The sequence below is a fragment of the Aquarana catesbeiana genome, linkage group LG06 (genome assembly GCF_042186555.1).
Source record: "Aquarana catesbeiana isolate 2022-GZ linkage group LG06, ASM4218655v1, whole genome shotgun sequence".
Taxonomy (NCBI): domain Eukaryota; kingdom Metazoa; phylum Chordata; class Amphibia; order Anura; family Ranidae; genus Aquarana; species Aquarana catesbeiana.
The window spans coordinates 26,087,015-26,107,908 of NC_133329.1; the positions used below are offsets into that span (position 1 = coordinate 26,087,015).

Here is a 20,894-nt window from a genome sequence, read left to right on the forward strand (position 1 = left end):
TAAGGCAGGATGGAATACTGGACCTTGAGTTAACAGGTCTGGACGTGACGGTAGGGTCCACGGGGAACCCACTGTCATCCTTACTATTTCTGCATACCAAGCTCTTCTGGGCCAAGCTGGGGCCACCAGAAGTACCGACTTCTTTTCCTGCCTGATCCTGCGAAGGAGTCGTGGCTGTATCAGAATAGGAGGGAATGCATAAATCAGTGAGAACCGATGCCACAGAATGCCAACGCATCTGTCCCGCATGCAAGAGGATCCTTTGTTCTTGCCAAAAACTTGTTGATCTTTTTGTTGAATCTGGATGCAAAGAGATCTACATCTGGAACCCCCCATCTTTGGCATATGGCCCAAAAGACGTCGGGGTGAAGAGACCATTCTCCTGGGAATAACCGTTGGTGACTCAAATAGTCCGCCTGCCAGTTCTCTATCCCTGGAATGAAAACTGCCGATATGCATGGCACATGTTTTTCTGCCCAGACTAAAATCTGGTTCACTTCTCCCTGAGCTGCACGACTCTTCGTGCCTCCTTAATGATTGATATAAGCCACTGCTGTTGCATTGTCAGACTGGATCCTGACAGGGCACCCGTGTAGCCTGAGAGTCCAGGCCTTTAGGGCTAGATATGCCGCACGGATCTCCAGAATGTTGATGGGTAAGGTCCTCTCGATTTTGGACCATTCCCCTTGGACCGCAGACTGTTCCAGAACTACTCCCCAACCCGAAAGACTGGCATCCATTGTTACCACTGTCCAGGTAACCGGTAAAAAGGATTTCCCTTTTTTCAGGTTTTTGGGTATTAACCACCATCTGAGGCTCTGACGCACTGTAGGAGACAGACGCATCGGGAAAATCTAATGCCTGCACCTTCTTACCTGCACCTTCTTGTTCCAGGAAGACAGGATACTGTGTTGCAGCAGTCTCGAATGAAACTGAGCATAGGGAACTGCTTCGAATGAAGCCACCATCTTTCCCAGCAGCCTCATACAAAGGCGAACAGAAGGACCCTTTTTTGTCCTGATTACCTGAATCAGTTCTTTTAAGGCACTGATCTTTGCCTGAGGTAAAAATGCCTTCTCTTGGCTTGTATCTATGACCAGGCTTACTGGTTTTATGAAAGACTTTTCTAAGTTGAGAATCCAACCTAGGTATTCCAAGTAGTTGACTGTGGTGACCAAGTTCTGGTCCAGGCAGGCTACCGACCGGTCTATCAAGAGCAGGTCATCTAGGTATGCTATGACAGTTATACCTTGGGCCCTTAAGGAGCCAAGATCTTTATAAACACATGAGGTGCAGTGGCTAGCCCGAAAGGCAGGGCTATAAACTGAAAGTGGCGTTTTTCTACTTCAAAACGCAAGTACTTTTGATGAGCAGGGAAAATGGGTACATGCAGGTACGCATCCCTGATGTCTATTGATGCCAGAAATTCTCCTCCTTGTAGGATGGAGACTACTGATTGAATTGATTCCATGCGAAAGGATCGAATCTTTAGGAATCGGTTTAGATCCTTTAGATCTAGAATGGGTCTTACATCTCCATTTGGTTTTTGAACCGTGAAAAGGTTTGAATAAAACCCCAATCCCTGCTCCTCCTTGGGAACCACCACAGTGACCTTTTGCGACAATAGTCGCTCTAACGCTAGAAGGAGAGACTGCTTTTTCTCTGGATCTCTGGGGACATTTGATCTGAGGAAACGAGGAGAGGGGAAAGCTTGGAACTCCAGTTTGTAACCTAGAGTTACCATGGAGATTACCCATCTGTCCTGGAAATCTTCCTGCCAGAGCTTTGAGAACTGTAGCAGTCTTCCCCCCACCCGAGCGAGCGGGGGCACTCCTTCATAAAGAGGCTTTAATGTCTTGTCTAGTAGGCTTCTTCCCCCAGGACTTCTTTTGTCCCTGGGATCGACTCTGAAATGTATTTCTTGAGTCTGACGGAGCAGGCCGTCGCGACTGCCCGAAGGCTGATGCTCCTGGCACCGGGGAAAGAGCCCGTTTAAAAGAGGGACGTTTGCTCCTTTTCTTAACTGGTAATGCCCCGTACACACAGTCGGATTTTCCGACAGAAAATGTGTGATAGGACCTTGTTGTCGGAAATTCCGACTGTGTGTAGGCTCCATCACACATTTTCCATCCGATTTTCCGACACACAAAGTTTGAGAGCAGGCTATAAAATTTTCCGACAACAAAATCCGTTGTCGGAATTTCCGATCGTGTGTACACAAATCCAAAGCACAAAGTGCCATGCATGCTCAGAATAAATAAAGAGACGAAAGCTATTGGCTACTGCCCCATTTATAGTCCCGACGTACGTGTTTTACGTCACCGCGTTCAGAATGATCGGATTTTCCGACAACTTTGTGTGACCGTGTGTATGCAAGACAAGTTTGAGCCAACATCCGTCGGAAAAAATCCTAGGATTTTGTTGTCGGAATGTCAGATCAATGTCCGACCGTGTGTACGGGGCATTAGAGTGTGCTTTTCCCACTAGAGATCTTTTGGATATAATTGTTCAAATCCTCTCCAAACAGCCTTGCACCACGAAATGGAAAGCCAGCCAGAAGCTTCTTACATGGTGATTCGGCTGACCAATTTTTCAACCATAAGATTCTACCCATATGCACCAACCCAAGCGAAAGGTGAGAGGTTTGGATGATAGAATCTCTAATTGCGTCAACAGCAAAACATAAAGCTGCTGGAACGTTGGCCAACCCCTGGGCTTGCGGTTCAGGTAAAACTTTGAGGACCTGTTTAACATGGTCTCTCAAGTATTGACAGACTTCAATTGCTGCCACTGCAGGTTGAGCTACTGAACCTGCCAAGGAAAACATATTTTTTAACAGGAATTCCATTTTTTTATCAGTTGGATCCCTAAGCATCTGAGCATTGTCGACAGGACAAGTCAGACTTTTATTTACGGAGGAAATGGCGGCGTCAACTGCCGGTATACCCCACATTTTTCTAAATTTTTCCTCCATAGGATAAAGTGTTGAAAACTTTTTAGGTGGAAAAAAATGTTTATCTGGGTGATCCCACTCAGAATAAATGAGCTTTTCTAGTAAACTATGAACAGGAAAAGCATGTGTTGTTTGAGGAGGCTTCAGTGAACCCAAAGAAGAGGAGGGTTCTTTAACTGACTTAGATACGGGCAACTTAAATGTGGAGCGGACCAATCCAGCAAGAATTTGCACTAACACCTTCTCATCCTGAGAAGCTGAAGAGGGTCCTTCTCCACTTGATTCCTCAGAAGAGGAATCATTAGTCTCATCCCGATCCTCTGAGAGGGATTCCTCTCCTTTTTCCCAGAGTTCCTCTGCTTGAGGGTTCTGAGTAACAGAGGGAGACCTAGTGTGTTTTCTTCCACTGAGTGAAGATGCGATTAAGGCCATTAGTCTTTCCTCAAATCCATTAATGGTTGAGGGAAAAACCTCCTGCGTAATGTATACAGGGGCTGAAGTGCCAGAAGCAGATGCAGCCCCTGACCCCGATGGCTCACCCTGGCCAGCCATCCCAGGTCCCACAGGGGGGGAAGGTGCTGCAGAAGGGGGGTCCTCAGAGTCGAGGGAGATCCCCTAGAGCCTCTGGTTTTTGGGGTATTTGTACCTCTTCTACCCATAGTGCAAAGCAACACCTCACATGCGCCCGTCAGCTCTGTGTCCCTCCATAGGCTGTGTGCACCTGAAAGAGAGTGCACTTTATAGCCTGTGTAGCCAGCGATGCTGGCATCTAATCACGCTGGACATCGCGTTAATGCTCCGCCCCCCCTCCTCCGACCACCCCTCCCGCCCCCCACGGTTTTTTCAAAAATGTGTGCTTTCCCGCGCGAACCAAGGCTCCGATCCTCGGGACAAGCATGGAGGGGAAGCTGGGGTGGAAGAGAGAGGAGGGCCGGTGGATGGGGAACCTGCTGAAAACGCGTCAGCTGTGGTAGCTGCGGCAGCAGCGGTAGCGGCGGCGGTGGAGCGGTAAACTACCGCTGTTTGTTCAGGCCACCTGGCCCCCCTAAATCGTGGGGGGGAAAGCATCCCTAAGGAGAGAATCCCCCCAACCCATCCTACCTGGAGCCTGGCTGGAGGAGCGTACAGCGTGGATACTGAGACAGACAGAACAAGCATGACAATGTATGTGCTCTTGGCAACCCCCGGTGGCGACAAATAAGCATAGCATACATTTACTTAAAGGAGAAAACCTACTAGAATTAAAAAATTCTTGAGGAATCTCCCTTACCTTATCCAGCTGCAGGGTTCTGTTATACAGACCCAATCTTCACCTCTCACAGTGGGCTCTGTTTGAGAAAACCTTCAGAGACTGGGGCTCCCTTGAATAGGAGGATCCACAGTTCTGGCCCCGTAAAGCACCCCGCCAGGGATATGGCTGAAAAAAACAAATACTGGATCTCGGGGTCCAGCTCTCTAAAAAGAGAAGCGTTACAGGTAAAACCTTGTTTCTTCGGACACGAGGCCCGGGTACCATCCAATTTGGCCTGAAAAAGCACTTTGAATGGATCCGGTTGCATGGCTTGCCCCAGTGTAGGATATTACTTTGGAGCTCAGCACAGCGCATCCTATTCGTGACCAACACCTAAGACACTGGCAAAAAAACTGAGGTATCCCCAGTAAGGGGAGGGGTTATATAGGGGGTTGAACTTCCTGTCTAGGGTGTGACCAGTGTCCAATCACCTTGTTATACCCTATAACCCATCAGTAATTACTGAGGCTCTCTGTGTCCCATGATATACAAGAAAGAAAGTAGTAGCAGCTGCACTACGGTTGCACTGTATTGTGTGCTGTGTACACCACCAGAAAAATAGTAGCAGCTGCACTACAGGTGCACTGTATTGTGTGCTGTGTACACCACCAGAAAGGTAGTAGCAACTGCACTACGGTTGCACTGTATTGTGCAATGTGTACACCACCAGAAAAGTAATAGCAACTGCACTACGGCTGCACTGTATTGTGTAATGTGTACACCACCAGAAAAGTAATAGCAACTGCACTACAGTTGCACTGTTTTGTGTGCTGTGTGCACCACCAGAGAAGTAGTAGCAACTGCACTATGGTTGCACTGTATTGTGTGCTGTGTACACCACCAGAAAAGTAGTAGCAACTGCACTACGGTTGCACTGTATAGTGTGCTGTGTACACCACCAGAAAAGTAGTAGTAACTGCACTACGGCTGCACTGTATTGTGTAATGTGTACACCACCAGAAAAGTAGTAGCAACTACACTACAGTTGCACTGTATTGTGTGCTGTGTACACCACCAGAAAAGTAGTAGCAACTGCACTACAGCTGCACTGTATTGTGTAATGTGTACACCACCTGAAAAGTAAAAGCAACTGCACTACAGTTGCACTGTATTGTGTGCTGTGTACATCACCAGAAAAGTAGTAGCAACTGCACTACGGTTGCACTGTAATGTGTACACCACCAAAAAAGTAGTAGCAACTGCACTACGGTTGCACTGTATTGTGTAATGTGTTCACCACCAGAAAAGTAGTAGCAACTGCATTAACCACTTCAGCCCCGGAAGAATTTACCCCCTTCCTGACCAGAGCACTTTTTGCGATTCGGCACTGCATCAGTACTGCATTGGAACACAAACTACTCTGAGCCTGGGTGACAGAGGATGAGGAGGATGAGAACAGCTTGGAATTCCACTCCACGAACTGCACGTTTTGGCTCAATAACACGGCCAGCAGCAGAAAAAAAGGACAAGCGTGCCCCACGGCCACCTGCAGAGGATGCACTATGTCCACGACCAGCACCGTTGACTGTAGAGCCTGCTTGCCCTCTTTTAGTGGCCTGTGAGCATCTGCCTCTCCTTGGTGGCCTTCCGGACATGATGTGTATTTTGTTTGGCAACACCACACTACACTGTATTGTGTACTGTGCACACCACCAGAAAAGTAGTAGCCATTGCACTATGGTTGCACTGTATTGTGTGCTGTGTACACCACCAGAAAAGTAGTAGCAGCGGCACTACAGGTGCACTGTATTGTGCAATGTGTACACCACCAGAAAGGTAATAGCAACTGCACTACGGTTGCACTGTTTAGTGTGCTGTGTACACCACCAGAAAAGTAGTAGCAACTGCACTACGGTTTCACTGTATAGTGTGCTGTGTACACCACCAAAAAAGTAGTAGTAACTGCACTACGGCTGCACTGTATTGTGTAATGTGTACACCACCAGAAAAGTAGTAGCAACTGCACTACAGTTGCACTGTATTGTGTGCTGTGTACACCACCAGAAAAGTAGTAGCAACTGCACTACAGCTGCACTGTATTGTGTAATGTGTACACCACCAGAAAAGTAGTAGCAACTGCACTACGGTTGCACTGTATTGTGTAATGTGTACACCACCAGAAAAGTAGTAGCAACTGCACTACGGTTGCACTGTAATGTGTAATGTGTACACCTCCAGAAAATTAGTAGCAATTGCACTACGGTTGCACTGTATTGTGCGCTGTGTTCACCACCAGAAAAGTAGTAGCAGCTGCACCACGGTTGCACTGTATTGTGCGCTGTGTTCACCACCAGAAAAGTAGTAGCAGCTGCACTACAGGTGCACTGTATTGTGCAATGTGTACACCACCAGAAAAGTAGTAGTAACTGCACTACGGCTGCACTGTATTATGTAATGTGTACACCACCAGAAAAGTAGTAGCAACTGCACTACAGTTGCACTGTATTGTGTGCTGTGTACACCACCAGAAAAGTGGTAGCAACTGCACAACAGCTGCACTGTATTGTGTAATGTGTACACCTCCAGAAAAGTAGTAGCAACTTCACTACGGTTGCACTGTATTGTGTACACCACCAGAAAAGTAGTAGCAACTGCACTACGGTTGCACTGTAATGTGTAATGTGTACACCACCAGAAAAGTAGTAGCAATTGGACTACGGCTGCACTGTATTGTGTAATGTGTTCACCACCAGAAAAGTAGTAGCAACTGCATTAACCACTTAAGGACCGCCTCACGCCGATTTACGTCGGCAAAGCGGCACGGGCAGGCAAAATCACGTACATGTACGTGATTTGCCTCCCGCGGGTGGGGGGTCCGATCGGACCCCCCCCGGTGCCCGAGGCGGTCCCGTTCTGTTCCCCGGCGATCCGAGATGAGGGGGAGGCCATCCGTTCGTGGCCCCCCCCTCGCGATCGCCGCCGGCCAATGGGAACATTCCTTTGCTGCTGTATGCTAAACAGCAGCAAAGGAAATGATGTCATCTCCCCTCGGCTCGGTAGTTTCCGTGCCAGCGCCGAGGGGAGAAGACATCAATGTGAGTGCACAACACACACACACACACAGTAGAACATGCCAGGCATACAAAACACCCCGATCCCCCCCGATCGCCCCCCGATCCCCCCCCAATCACCCCCCCCTGTCACAAACTGACACCAGCAGGTTTTTTTTTTTCCTGATTACTGCATAGTGTCAGTTTGTGACAGTTACAGTGTTGGGACAGTTAGTATTACCCCCCTTTAGGTCTAGGGTACCCCCCTAACCCCCCCTAAAAAAGTTTTAACCCCTTGATCACCCCCTGTCACCAGTGTCGCTAAGCGATCATTTTTCTGATCGCTGTATTAGTGTCGCTGGTGACGCTAGTTAGGGACGTAAATATTTAGGTTCGCCGTCAGCGTTTTATAGCGTCAGGGACCCCCATATACTATCTAATAAATGTTTTAACCCCTTGATTGCCCCCTAGTTAACCCTTTCACCACTGATCACCGTATAAACGTTATGGTTGACGCTGGTTAGTTCGTTTATTTTTTATAGTGTCAGGGCACCCGCCGTTTATTACCGAATAAAGGTTTAGCCCCCTGATCGCCCGGCGGTGATATGCGTCGCCCCAGGCAGTGTCAGATTAGCGCCAGTACCGCTAACACCCACGCACGCAGCATGCGCCTCCCTTAGTGGTATAGTATCTGATCGGATCAATATCTGATCCGATCAGATCTATACTAGCGTCCCCAGCAGTTTAGGGTTCCCAAAAACGCAGTGTTAGCGGGATCAGCCCAGATACCCGCTAGCACCTACGTTTTGCCCCTCCGCCCGGCCCACTCAAGTGCAGTATCGATCGATCGCTGTCACTTACAAAACACTAAACGCATAACTGCAGCGTTCGCAGAGTCAGGCCTGATCCCTGCGATCGCTAATTTGCAATTGTGCAAAAAAAAATAAGTAGCATAACATCCTTAAGGAGTCCTCACTAACCTCTTTTATTATTTCACGTATTCTCCTCTGTATTTTTCTCATCTTTCTCACATCACTGCGTGAAGTTGAGGCTGAACCAAGAAAGCCATTACTTTGACAGGCTGTCACTGAAACCGGCCCACTAAGCCATCGGCCCACCGGGAAACTCCCTGTAGTCCTGATGGCCAGTATATGCCTGGGCCTCACCATGGTCGACCATAGAAGTTCAGTGTCATATCCAGAGGTTGTCTTTGGGAAATAGACGTATAAGTGCTGCCAGCATTGCTGCAGAGGTTGAAGGGGTGGGGGGGGTCAGCCTGTCAGTGCTCAGACCATATGCTGCACACTGCATCAAATTGGTCTGCATGTCTGTCGTCCCAGAAGGAAGCCTCTTCTAAAGATGGTGCACAAGAAAGCCCACAAACAGTTTGCTGAAGACAAGCAGACTAAGGACATGGATTACAGGAACCATGTTCTGTGGTCTGATGAGACCAAGTAAAAATTATTTGGTTCAGATGGTGTCAATCGTGTGTGGCGACAACCAGGTGAGGAGTACAAAGACAAGTGTGTCTTGTCTACAATCAAGCATGGTGGTGGGAGTGTCATGGTCTGGGGGTGCATGAGTGCTGCCGGCACTGGGGAGCTACACTTCATTGAGGGAATCATGAATTAAAACATGTACTGTGACATACTGAAGCAGAGCATGATCCCCTCCCTTCGGAGACTAGGCCGCAGGGCAGTATTCCAACATGATATTGACCCCAAACACACCCCCAAGACAACCACTGCCTTGCTAAAGAAGCTGAGGGTAAAGGTGATGGACTGGCCAAGCATGTCTCCAGACCTAAACCCTATTCAGAATCTGTGGGGAATCCTTAAATGGAAGGTGGAGGAGCGCAAGGTCTCTAACATCCACCAGCTCCATGATGTCATCATGGAGGAGTGGAAGAGGACTCCAGTGGCAACCTGTGAAGCTCTGGTGAAATACATGCCCAAGAGGGTTAAGGCAGTGCAGGAAAATAATGGTGGCCACACAAAATATTGACACTTTGGGCCCAATTTGGACATTTTCACTTAGGGGTGTACTCACTTTTGTTGCCAGCGGTTTAGACATTAATGGCTGTGTGTTGAGTTATTTTGAGGGGACAACAAATTTACACTGTTATACAAGCTGTACACTCACTACTTTACATTGTAGCAAAGTGTCATTTCTTCAGTGTTGTCACATGAAAAGATAGAATCAAATATTTACAAAAATGTGAGGGGTGTACTCACTTTTGTGAGATACTGTATATACTAGACTGACTATATATATATATACACTGTATATATATATATATATTAATAAATATATATTTATTAAATACACTGACAGTAACTGGATAACCTGTCTGCTTAATCTAAATCAAGCTATGTCTCCGTCCACACCAACAACACTACACAGGGCCGCCGTGCAGGCAGCCTTATATAGTGTGGGGCATGGACTTAGTCCCCCTGAGCTATGACTGGCCAAAGGCACCCTGCCTTTGGCCAATTATGGCTCTCTTAGCAGAGGGTGCTGGGATTGGCCAAAGTATGCAGGTCAGGTGCATGCTTTGGCCAATCATCATACAGAAATGCACTGCGATCTCCCAGTGCATTATGGGACATTCCGTGGGTGCTCAAATTTCCCTCGAACCAGTGGTGTTACTAGGGGGATGCGGGGGGTGCGGTCCGCACCCGGGTGCCACCCGCTACAGGGGTGACACCATCCAGAGCAGCGCTGCAGCAGTGGGTGTTCTCCTCCTCCTCTGTCTCTCTCACTACGGCGCTGCTGCCTGTCACGTGACGATCCATTCTCCACCCGGGCGGCGTGGCTGCACGATGTCCTTTCCTCTCCAGCTGCCGCCCAGGTGTTCCATGTATCTGAGCCGCCCGTGCTAGTGCGGTAAGGGGGTGTCGGCTTGCGATGAGGGGGGGAGGGATGTCCTCTGTGGTGTTGACAGGTGGGGGGGATGTACTACTGATAAAGGGGGTAGTTTGTCCTGGGGGGGCTGGACTGATGGGGGTAGTTAGTCCTGGGGGGCTGTACTGATGGGAGTAGTTAGTCCTGGGGGGGCTGTACGGATAAAGGGGGTAGTTTGTCCTGGGGGCTGTACTGATGGAGGGGGTGGTTTGTCCTGGGGGGGTTGTACTGATGGAGGGGGTAGTTTGTCCTGGAGGGGCTGTACTGATGGAGGGGTGGTTTGTCCTGGGGGGTTGTACTGATGGAGAGGGTAGTTTGTCTTGGGGGGGCTGTACTGATGGAGGGGTGGTTTGCCCTGGGGGGCTGTACTGATGGAGGGGGTGGTTTGTCCTGGGGGAGGGGGTGTACTGATGGAGGGGGTGGTTTGTCCTGGGGGAGGGTGTGTACTGATGGAGGGGGTGGTTTGTCCTGGGGAGGGGGTGTACTGATGAAGGGGTGGTTTGTCCTGGGGGAGTGGGTGTACTGATGAAGGGGGTGGTTTATCCTGGGGAGGGTGTGTACTGATGGAGGGGGTGGTTTGTCCTGGGGGAAGGGGTGTACTAATGAAGGGGTGGTTTGTGCTGGGGGAGGGGGTGTACTGATAGAGGGGGTAGTTTTTCCTGGGGGGGGCTGTACTGTTGGAGGGGCTGTACTAATGGAGGGGGTGTTTTGCCCTGGGGGGCTGTACTAATGGAGGGGGGTGGTTTGCCCTGGGGGGCTGTACTGAAGGAGGGGGTGGTTTGTACTGAGGGGGGTCTGTACTGATGGAGGGGGTTTATATTTAGTGAGGGGTCTATACTGAGGGAGGGGGTCTGTACCAAGTGTGGGGGGTCTCTACTGAGGGTAGACTATACTTGGAAGGGGAAATGTACTGAAGGAGGGGGGTCTGTATTGAGGGGTGAGTATAGTTAGGGGGGGTGACACCATGTTTTACCGCACCAGCTGACACCAACCCTAGTGACGCCACTGCCTCGAACACCCCATAATATTTGATTTTCGGGGAACGGGTGAACACCCGATGTTCGAGTCAAGCTCATGTTCGACCAGAATGTAACGACACCCCGAGTAAGAAAGGGGTTAAAGCTGTTTAGGACCTTCCATTCCCGAACACAAAGGCAGCTACCGAACGCTCCAATCAGCCGAACTAGAAACCCATACGAATAATTCTTCCCCCCAAGTACGAGACAAGGCCCTGTACGGAGGGTCAAACAGGGATCAGACTCTTTTTATTAGAACCAGAATACAGTCTTATATACAGTAGAAGAGGAGGTCCCCCCTCCTGCTCATATTACTCTAACAATACAACTGTAACCAGAAACAGAATTAACATGAACTAATCAACTAGTCCCTTAAAGCAGCCGATGTGACTCTGTGCCCTCCTGAGCATTGTATGATTAATCAGGATTTCACTACAGGTCAGACTTGTTGTCTACGAGCTTCACGCATTAGTGTAAACACAGGACACCTTCTCACAATGTGCCCTCCTGAGCATTGTATGATTAATCAGGATTTCACTACAGGTCAGACTTGTTGTCTACGAGCTTCACGCATTAGTGTAAACACAGGACACCTTCTCACAATAGCAGGAGCTAATTACAATTAACAATACAAACAGTGATCTCCCCCTCCTCAGCCTAGTAGGCAACAAACTATAGTATGAGTAGACTGTCCAGCTCCTACCCAGTTCTAGAGGCTCTCTCAACTAACATGTTGAGTTCAGAATCAAACAAACCAAGAATAGTCTTTACATATATCATGGGAGATATTGTTGATAAATATTACTGTCCCATTTTAAGTAATCCAAGATATATTTTCTCAGTCACCCTGTGCCCAAAAGTGACTCCCGTCACACCGAACATCAAGCTCACCCCTAGTCCCGTGTCTCGACCCGCCATCCCGCTCCCCGAGCATCAATGTGACAGTAGCATGCAGCTGCAGTAGAGAGCAGAGCCAATGCTTCCTGTCAGAGGCGGAGTACATTTGGTATCACTCCGCCTCTGAAGGAGCCAGCACTATACAGGAAGCATCAGCTCTGCTTCCTCTAGCGGTGGCTCAGTTCTTCGCACTGATGCTCGGAGATGGAGGGTCAGGAACCCGCGATCTGGGCTTGCCGACCCACCATCTCAGAGCAAGATGTGGCGGGCCACATCAGAGGGCCAGCAGTTGGGAACCCTGCTGTAGAACTTGTCATGTCTACCCTTGCACGTTGCCATCCATTTCTCCGCAGCCGTAATATTGTTAATGTATTCATTCTTCCCAACTTGGAATTTGAGCGGATTTCCAGTAAACTGGAATCGGTCCCCTAGCCACATTCAAAAGATATGGCAGGACCAATTTACGGTGATGGCTGGGAGGGATGGGGAAGGGGGACATGCAGCAGAAGGTCCAATGGGGAGTCAGGTAGCTCAAGTGCTAAGATTGCTTTAATTTGGGTCCTGATGTCTAGCCAATAGGGCCGCAACTTGGGGCAATCCCACGAAATATGGAGGAATGTGCCCTGTTGCCCGCAATCCCTCCAGCAAGCAGTATGAACAGGGAGAGGGAGGATTTACCTAACCCCTGGAGAGAAATATTATATGGTAGAGTACACTTGTGTGCAAATAATATTAATATTAATTAATATAATAGGTTATAGCTACTAATTCTCAGTTCCCTAGCATGAGGAAAAGAAGTCCAATGTAGCAAGTGACAGCATTTTCTGCGTTTGTTACTGAAAGCAAATAGCTTTGCTGAGACACCATACCTGTTAGTTTTCGTGCGGTTTCCAACATAATCCTATAGGATTCCTTTTCCTCCTGTGGGACCTTGCTGCTTACACTACAAAAGTGAATAAAACAATAAAATGTGTTTATTGGTACACAATTGGTTTTGACAAATTTGAATGCTTATGTTATGTGTAATAAACTTATATATCATGTACATATCAACTTTGATATATTCTTAGTATAAGACTATTATTTTATGAAAAACAGGTAATACTGGTAGCATGCATAATACTCTGTATACTAAGCTTTCCAGCTTTTTTTAATTAGAAAGCCTGCCAATGCCTGCTTGCTTTATAGTGTATCTGAGAATCTTTATCATATGAGAGGGCCGCGCATGCAACACAAATACTTCTGTAGCACCCTGATGTTTAGGCAGGATTGCTATTAAATTTAGTTGCCAGGCAGTAGTTGCCAATTGTTAGAAGATCATTTGATCTCTCTCTAATTCTTGAATTGCTGCACTTCTCACTCTTCAGTCACTGGGTGGCATTGTAGCTGGTGACATCAGATAAGACAAGGGCATCGCAAGGACAGATTAGGAATAGATAGGGTATCTCAGCCAATGGGCAGGGATTTTCTTGGATCCCTTGGCCTGCTGGGAGAGCCTATTTATTTGGGTGGAGTCAGGTGAACTGGGTTCTGTGCCACCTGGACGGCTGTCTGGGTGGACATGTGTTATGCTGCCCCGAGCTGCTAGGCCAGAAGCCTGAGGTCTATCCCGGGGACTTCTGGCTGCTAGGCTGTCTGAGGACCTATCCAGAAGCAAGAGAGAAGTGCAAGGTTGAGATTGTGACTTGCAGTCCAAGCAGAAGTAACGGTGCTGCCGGCCACAGAACCTGTTGTGGTTGGAGGTAGAAGGGAAGCTGTCGCCACTAAGGGACCACACTGAGTAACTGATGCATGTACCGGAGCAGTCTTCTCACCAACCGGGGATGGTGAAGAAGTGGGAACACTTCAGCGAGTGCCAAGCCAAGGACCCAGCCAGTAGAGGTGATGCTTGCAGAGTAGTATTGTGCGCCAAGCCAGGGACCAAGCAAGCCAGCGGGGTGACGCTTGAGGAGTATCCGAGTGCCAAGCTAGGGACCGAGCAGGGAAGCGGGGGGTCAAGTTAGAGGAAGATACTGAGTGAGAAGATTGTAAGAGCTTATGGGATCCAGTGGCAAGTGGATTGGTTAGTCTACTGAAAGACTGGGAGCTCAGTTAAGTGAAGATCTACAATAGGAGATTGTAGAAGAAGTGAAGGAGTTCACTGCAACCTTTGTTAGAAACTGTGTCAAGAGTGTTGCCATAGGAGACAGCGGTCCTACCCATGCAGATGTGGTGTCTAGTTGGATGCCTTCTCCTGTATGGCTGTCTGCCTATAGAAGTCTCAGGGTCTGCCAATTAAAATTGCATCTACTTAAGGGTGTCCTGGCCCCTTCCCTCTATCCCACAGTTCTGTTCAATAGACAATAAATCTCTTTGCATTCAAGAAGTGCTTTGAGGGGTAGAGGATTTGTGCTAGGATGGGGGAATTGTGCTGGGAGCATATGTGGAATGAGATAATTTTGAGCTTGGGGGAAACAATCTGTGCTGTGAGGGGGAAATTCAGCAGAGGAGTAGTGAATTTGTACTGAGAGGAGAGGAAATTTATATTCAGGGGGTAATCATGGAGATTAGTGCTCAACGCTAGGGATGAGCTTCGAGTTTGAGTCGAACTCATGTTCGGCTCGAACATCGGCTGTTCGCCAGTTCGCCGAACAGTAAACAATTTGGGTGTTCGAGGAAAATTCGAATGCCGCGGAACACCCTTTAAAAGTCTATGGAAGAAATCAAAAGTGCTAATTTTAAAGGCTTATATGCATGGAATTGTCAGAAAAAGTGTGCCATCATGGATGCAGAGCGGCCCGAGGAGAAGAAGGGAAGAAGACGCCAACGCCGTGGAGGAAGATGCCGGACGAGGCAGAAACCAAAGGAAGATAGAAGAAAGAAGAAGCATTTAAATAAAGGAATAGTCAAAAACTGTCTCTTGTCATTTTTAACATTTTTGACAGTTTTTTTTGTGAAATGGTAGGGGTACTTTTGTATGCCCTTACCATTTCACACAGGGGGGAGGGCCGGGATCTGGGGGTCCCCTTGTTAAAGGGGGCTTCCAGATTCCGGTAAGCCCCCCACCCGCAGACCCCCACAACCACCGGGCAAGGGTTGTGGGGATGAGGCCCTTGTCCCCATCAACATGGGGACAAGGTGTTTTGGGGGGCTACCCCAAAGCACCCTCCCAATGTTGAGGGCATGTGGCCTGGTACGGTTCAGGAGGGGGGGCGCTCTCTCATCCCCCTCTCCTTTCCTGTGGCCTGCCAGGTTGCGTGCTCGGATAAGGGTCTGGTATGGATTTTTCGGGGGACCCCACACCGTTTTTTTTTTAAATTTTGGCTCGGGGATCCCCTTAAAATCCATACCAGCCCTAAAGGGTCTGGTATAGATTTTAAGGGGGGACCCCACGCCATTTTTTAAAAAATTTTGGCCGGGGTTCCCCTTAATATCCACACCAGACCTGAAGGGCCTGGTATGAAATTTAGGGGGACCCCCACGTCATTTTTTTTTTTTACATTTTGGTTCGGGGTTCCCCTGTGGGGAATTCCCATGCCGTTTTTATCAATGAACTTTTATGCGTATTGTCAGACCGGCAATTCATTAATAGCCGCGAGTCAGACTGTTCTAAACATGGGAAACATGCGCCCCTTTACAGGCATACTATAGACATCCCCCAGGTACGAAATTTAAAAGGATATTACACTTTTATTGTTTCACTTTAAGCATTATTAAAATCACTGCTCCCGAAAAAACGCCTATTTTTAAAACTTTTTTTTTGCATTGATCCATGTCCCCTGGGGCAGGACCCAGGTCCCCAAACACTTTTTATGACAACAACTTGCATATAAGCCTTTAAAATGAGCACTTTTGATTATTCATGTTCGTGTCCCATAGACTTTAATGGTGTTCGCGTGTTCGAACAAATTTTTTGCCTGTTCGCAAGTTCTGGTGCGACAGGGGGGTGTTCGGCTCATCCCTACTCAACGCTATTTTGGGATGAGGGAATTTTTGATGACATAATGCCTTTAACCTTTTCGATGCCAGAGCCGTTTTTGCATTTTTTGCACACATGTTTAAAAAACCATTTTAAGCCTGAAGATTATATAAAACCCACAAATATTATAGATTTTCTGAAAGCAGACACCCTAGAGAATAAAATAGTGGTAGTTGCAATTTTTTATGTCACGCCATTTTCCTGCAAAGTTCTAGGAAACGCAAAATTTCAGTAAAAAAAAAACAAAAACCAAACTAACTTGAATATTAGGGCAAACAACCACAATAAATTACCTTAATTTTTGGTAAAATATAAAAGATGAGGTTGCACCGAGTAAATAGATACCCAATATGCCAAACCTTAAATTTTGTGCGACCATGAAATGGCATCAAACGTCAGTACCCTATATTTTCTATAGGCAATGCTTCAAAGGCCCTTATAGGTATCAGTTTAGTGTTAGGGGGGAAGTCTTATGTTATAATTATTGCTCTCACTCTGGCATGTGCGGCGATATCTAACATGTAATATAAGAAACAAATACCAGAGTTGCAAAGCAGCACGGAATACTATAGACAAAAATGGAAATAAATGATATCTAATATGTGTATCACAATTAATGTTTTCACGCATATTTGCCCCGACGCATGTGTTTACGTTCGTGCATGTGTATAGGTTTGGTCTGGTATGGATTTTAAGGGGAACTCCCCGCATCAAAAAAAAATGGCGTGGGGGTCCCCCCACTCCTGGACCATACCAGGTCACATACCCTCAACAAAGTCCCTTGTTAATGGGGACAAGGGCTTCTTCCCGACAACCCTGGCCATTGGTTGTTGGGGCCTGTGGTCGGGGGGGCTTATCGGAATCTGGAAGCCCCCTTTAAAAAAGGGGGCCCCAAGATCCTGGCCCCCCCACCCTATGTGAATAAGTATGGGGTTCATTGTATCTCTACCCATTCATCCAAAAAAAAAAAAGTGTCAAGAAATGAAAAGAGTACACAGGTTTTTAAAGTAATTTGTTAAGGTAGCTCTGACGTATCCTCCAATTTCTTCTCCCTCCGGCAATGTCTTCATCCTCCTGTTCTTCTCCCTCATCCACCTGTCTGGTTCTTCTCTCTCCATGGTCTTTTGCTGGGTGTCCTCTCTCCGCTGTCTTCCCCCTCTGTTCTTCCTCCTATATTGTCTCGATGCGCTCTCCCAGTGTAATGCTGAGTCCACTGTGTGCCAATACTTATATAGCCATGGGACGGGGCCACTCGGTGACACCATCTGGAGGCCCCACCCCTTTGTGATGTCACCGTCCCATCATGCACTGGGGCGATCCGATGCTGCAGTCACCCGACACCTCTACACTGAGAACTGAGTGATGAAACACTGCCGATCACTCGGCTTTCACAGCTTCGTGAGCAGAGAGCTGCAGACTGTCAGTCACAGCCCTCTGCTCTGCCCCCTCCTCGCTCACTGGAGCGCTGAGCTGTGGGGGCGGCGGGAGTGGCCATTTCAGGCTTTCAGCGGCTTGCATAGAGGCTGAGACGGGTGTCAGTCAGGCATATGGCGGATCCAGACTCCGTGGTCGGGATGACGTGGTGCCTGAACTGACATTGGTTTTCATAGTTTTGCAAACAGGTAATTTTTTTACTTCTTTGATGTGCACTGATGAGGCTGCACTGTTGGGCACTGATAAGGCAGCACTGAAAGGTAGCACTGATGAGACGGCAATGGTGGGCACTGATCAGGAGGCACTGACGAGGCGGAACTGATAGGTGGCATTGATGGGCACTGCTAGGCACTACTGAGAAGTGGCACTGTAAGGTGGCATTGATAGGCGGCACTGATAGGTGCTGATGGTCACTGAGAGGCTGCACTGATGGGACTGAACTGATGGGCACAGATAAGGCGGCACTGATAAGTAGCACCGATGAGGCAGCACTGGTGGGCACTGATCAGAAGGCACAGATGAGGCGGAACTGATAGGTGGCACTGAGCATGAGACACTGATGGGCACTGTGTGGCAGCACTGGTGAGCAGTGCACTGTTAGGTGGCACTGGTGAGCACCGGTAGGTGGCACTGGTGGGCACTGCTTAACAGCAGTGACTGTCAGTGTGAGGGACCGATGTCCCGTTTACACAAGCCAGTTATCGGCTTATTATGTTCTCCTCATGCTGTTAGCATGAGGGAAAAAAAGCCAATTACCGAGCTTCTGTTTACATCATGTGATCAGCTGTCATTGGCTGGCAGCTGATCACGTGGTAACGGCCCGGGATCGGCCCTTTACTGAGATTTGTGATCAGCCGAGTCCCATGGACTCGTGATCACACGACCACAAGAGGACGTACATGGACGCCCTCCAGGCAATGTAAGCCCACGCTGTAGCCATCTTTCGCTATAGCGTGGATGTGAAGAGGTTAAAGAAGGATGCAGATAAAAGAATTTGTGGAACTATCCTAATTCCACTAATCAATGAGTATCTGTAAAACAATATCTTTCTTTGAGTCTGGTAATGTACTACTCAAGATGACAGAATGATAAATAGGGATGAGCCGAACACCCCCCGGTTCGGTTTGCACCAGAACATACCGAACAGGCAAAAAATTTGGCAGAACACACGAGCACCGTTAAAGTCTATGGGACACGAACATGAATAATCAAAAGTGCTCCTTTTAAAAGGTTTATATGCAAGTTATTGTCATAAAAAGTGTCTGGGGACCCGGGTCCTGCCCCAGGGGACATGAATCAATGCAAAAAAAGTTTTAAAACGGCCGTTTTTTTTGGGACCAGTGATTTTAATAATTCTTAAAGTGAAACAATAAAAGTGAAATATTCCTTTAAATTTCGTACCTGGGGGGTGTCTATAGTATGCCTGTAAAATGGCGCATGTTTCCCATGTTTAGAACAGTCCGAGAGCAAAATGACATTTCTAAAGGAATAAAAGTCATTTAAAAGTACTCGTGGCTATAATGAATTGTCGGTCCTGGCAATACAGATAAAATAAGTCATTGAAAAAAATGGCATGGGATCCCCCCAGCCCATTACCAGCCCCTTTTGGTCTGGTACGAATATTAAGGGGAACCCCGAACCAAAATAAAAAAAAAAAATATGTGGAAGTAAACGGGTGGCCCAGCTCCCCTCTGACACCCCGGGAAAGCCAGGGGGAAGTCCCTGTGCGTCAGAGGGGGGCGGGATCACCCGGGAATGTCACCGAGTGGCCCCGCCCTCAGTTCTAAAAGAACTATCAAAGCGAAGATGCGTCATACGGCCGGTGCCTCCCATGAAGGTGGGTCGGTTGCGGCTTTTTTTTCCTTTTCCGTGCGTCAGCGGAGAGAAATAAGAAGATGAATGGACTTTGTGGGACATTTTTATCTTTTTATTTTTTAATAAAGGAATTGTCCCAAGCTGTGTCTTGTCTTTTGTACCATTTTGACACTTTTTTTGTGAAATGGTAAGGGTACATTTGTACCCCGTTACCATTTCACCAAAGGGGGGGTGGGATCTGGGGGTCCCCTTGTTAAAGGGAGTTCCAGATTCCGATAAGCAATGGTTGTGGGGATGATGCCCTTGTTCCCATCAACATAGGGACAAGGTGCTTTGGGGGGCTACCCCAAAGCACCCTCCCCATGTTGAGGGCATGTGGCCTGGTATGGTTCAGGAGAGGGGTGGTACGGTTCAGGAGGGGGGGCACTCTTTCGTCCCCCATCTTTTCCTGTGGCTTGCCAGGTTGCGTGCTCGAATAAGGGTCTGGTACGGATTTTTGGGGGGACCACCACACCATTTTTTTTTACATTTTGGCACAGGGTTCCCCTTAATATCCATACCAGACCTGAAGGGCCTGAAGACCTCCACGCAATTATTTTTTAAATTTTGGTTTGGGGTCCCCCTTAATAATCATAACAGACCCAAATAGACGGGGGGATCCCATGCCATTCTTTTCAATGACTTCTTTTATTCTTTTATCTGTATTGCCGGGACCGACAATTCATTATAGCCACAAGTACTTTTAAATTACTTTTTTCCTTTAGAAATGTAATTTTGTGCAGGGACTGTTCTAAACACAGGAAACATGCACCACTTTACAGGCATACTATAGACAACCCCCAGGTACGATATTTAAAATATTAATATTTCACTTTTATTGTTTAACTTTAACCACTTGCTTACTGGGCACTTAAACCCCCCTCCTGCCCAGACCAATTCTCAGCTTTCAGCGCTGACGCATTTTGAATGACAATTGTGTGGTCATACAACACTGTACCCAAATGAAATTTTTATCATTTTTTTCACACAAATAGAGCTTTCTTTTGGTGGTATTTAATCACAGCTGGGATTTTTATTTTTTGCTAAACAAACAAAAAAAGATGGAAAATTTTGAAAAAAAAATCATGTTTCATAGTTTGTTATAAAATTTTGCAAACAGGTAATTTTTCTCCTTAATTGATATGCGCTGATGAGGCAGCACTGGTGGGCACTGATAGGCTGCACTGATGGGCACGGATAGGCACAGTTAAGGCGGCACTGATAGGCACAGTTAAGGCGACACTGATGGGGACAGACAAGGCGGCACTGATGGCCACTGATGGGCGCTGATGGGTGGCACTGATGGGTGGCACGGATGGGTGGCACAGATGGGGGCACTGATAGATGGCACTGATGGGGGGCACTGATGGGGGGCACTGATGGGCAGTGATGGGCGCCACTGATGGGCACTTATGGGCACTGGTAGGTGACACTGATGGACATTGATAGATGGCACTGATGTGCAGCACTGTTGTTGTGGCACTGATTGTGGGCACTGATGGTTGGCACTGTGGGCGCCGATGGGTGGCACTGTGGGCACTGATGGGTGGCACTGTGGGCACTGGTAGGCGGCACTGTGGGCACTGGTAGGCGGTAC

General features: G+C 47.9%; 1 protein-coding gene across 1 annotated transcript in view; it reads right to left on the minus strand.

Moving 5' to 3' along the window:
• LOC141148240 (uncharacterized) overlaps positions 1-20,894 on the minus strand; it is a 140,933-nt gene that overhangs the window by 16,788 nt on the left and 103,251 nt on the right. The window contains exon 4 of the mRNA XM_073635494.1: positions 12,921-12,994. Coding sequence (XP_073491595.1) covers positions 12,921-12,994 — 74 coding nt within the window. The remainder of the gene's footprint in view (positions 1-12,920; positions 12,995-20,894) is intronic.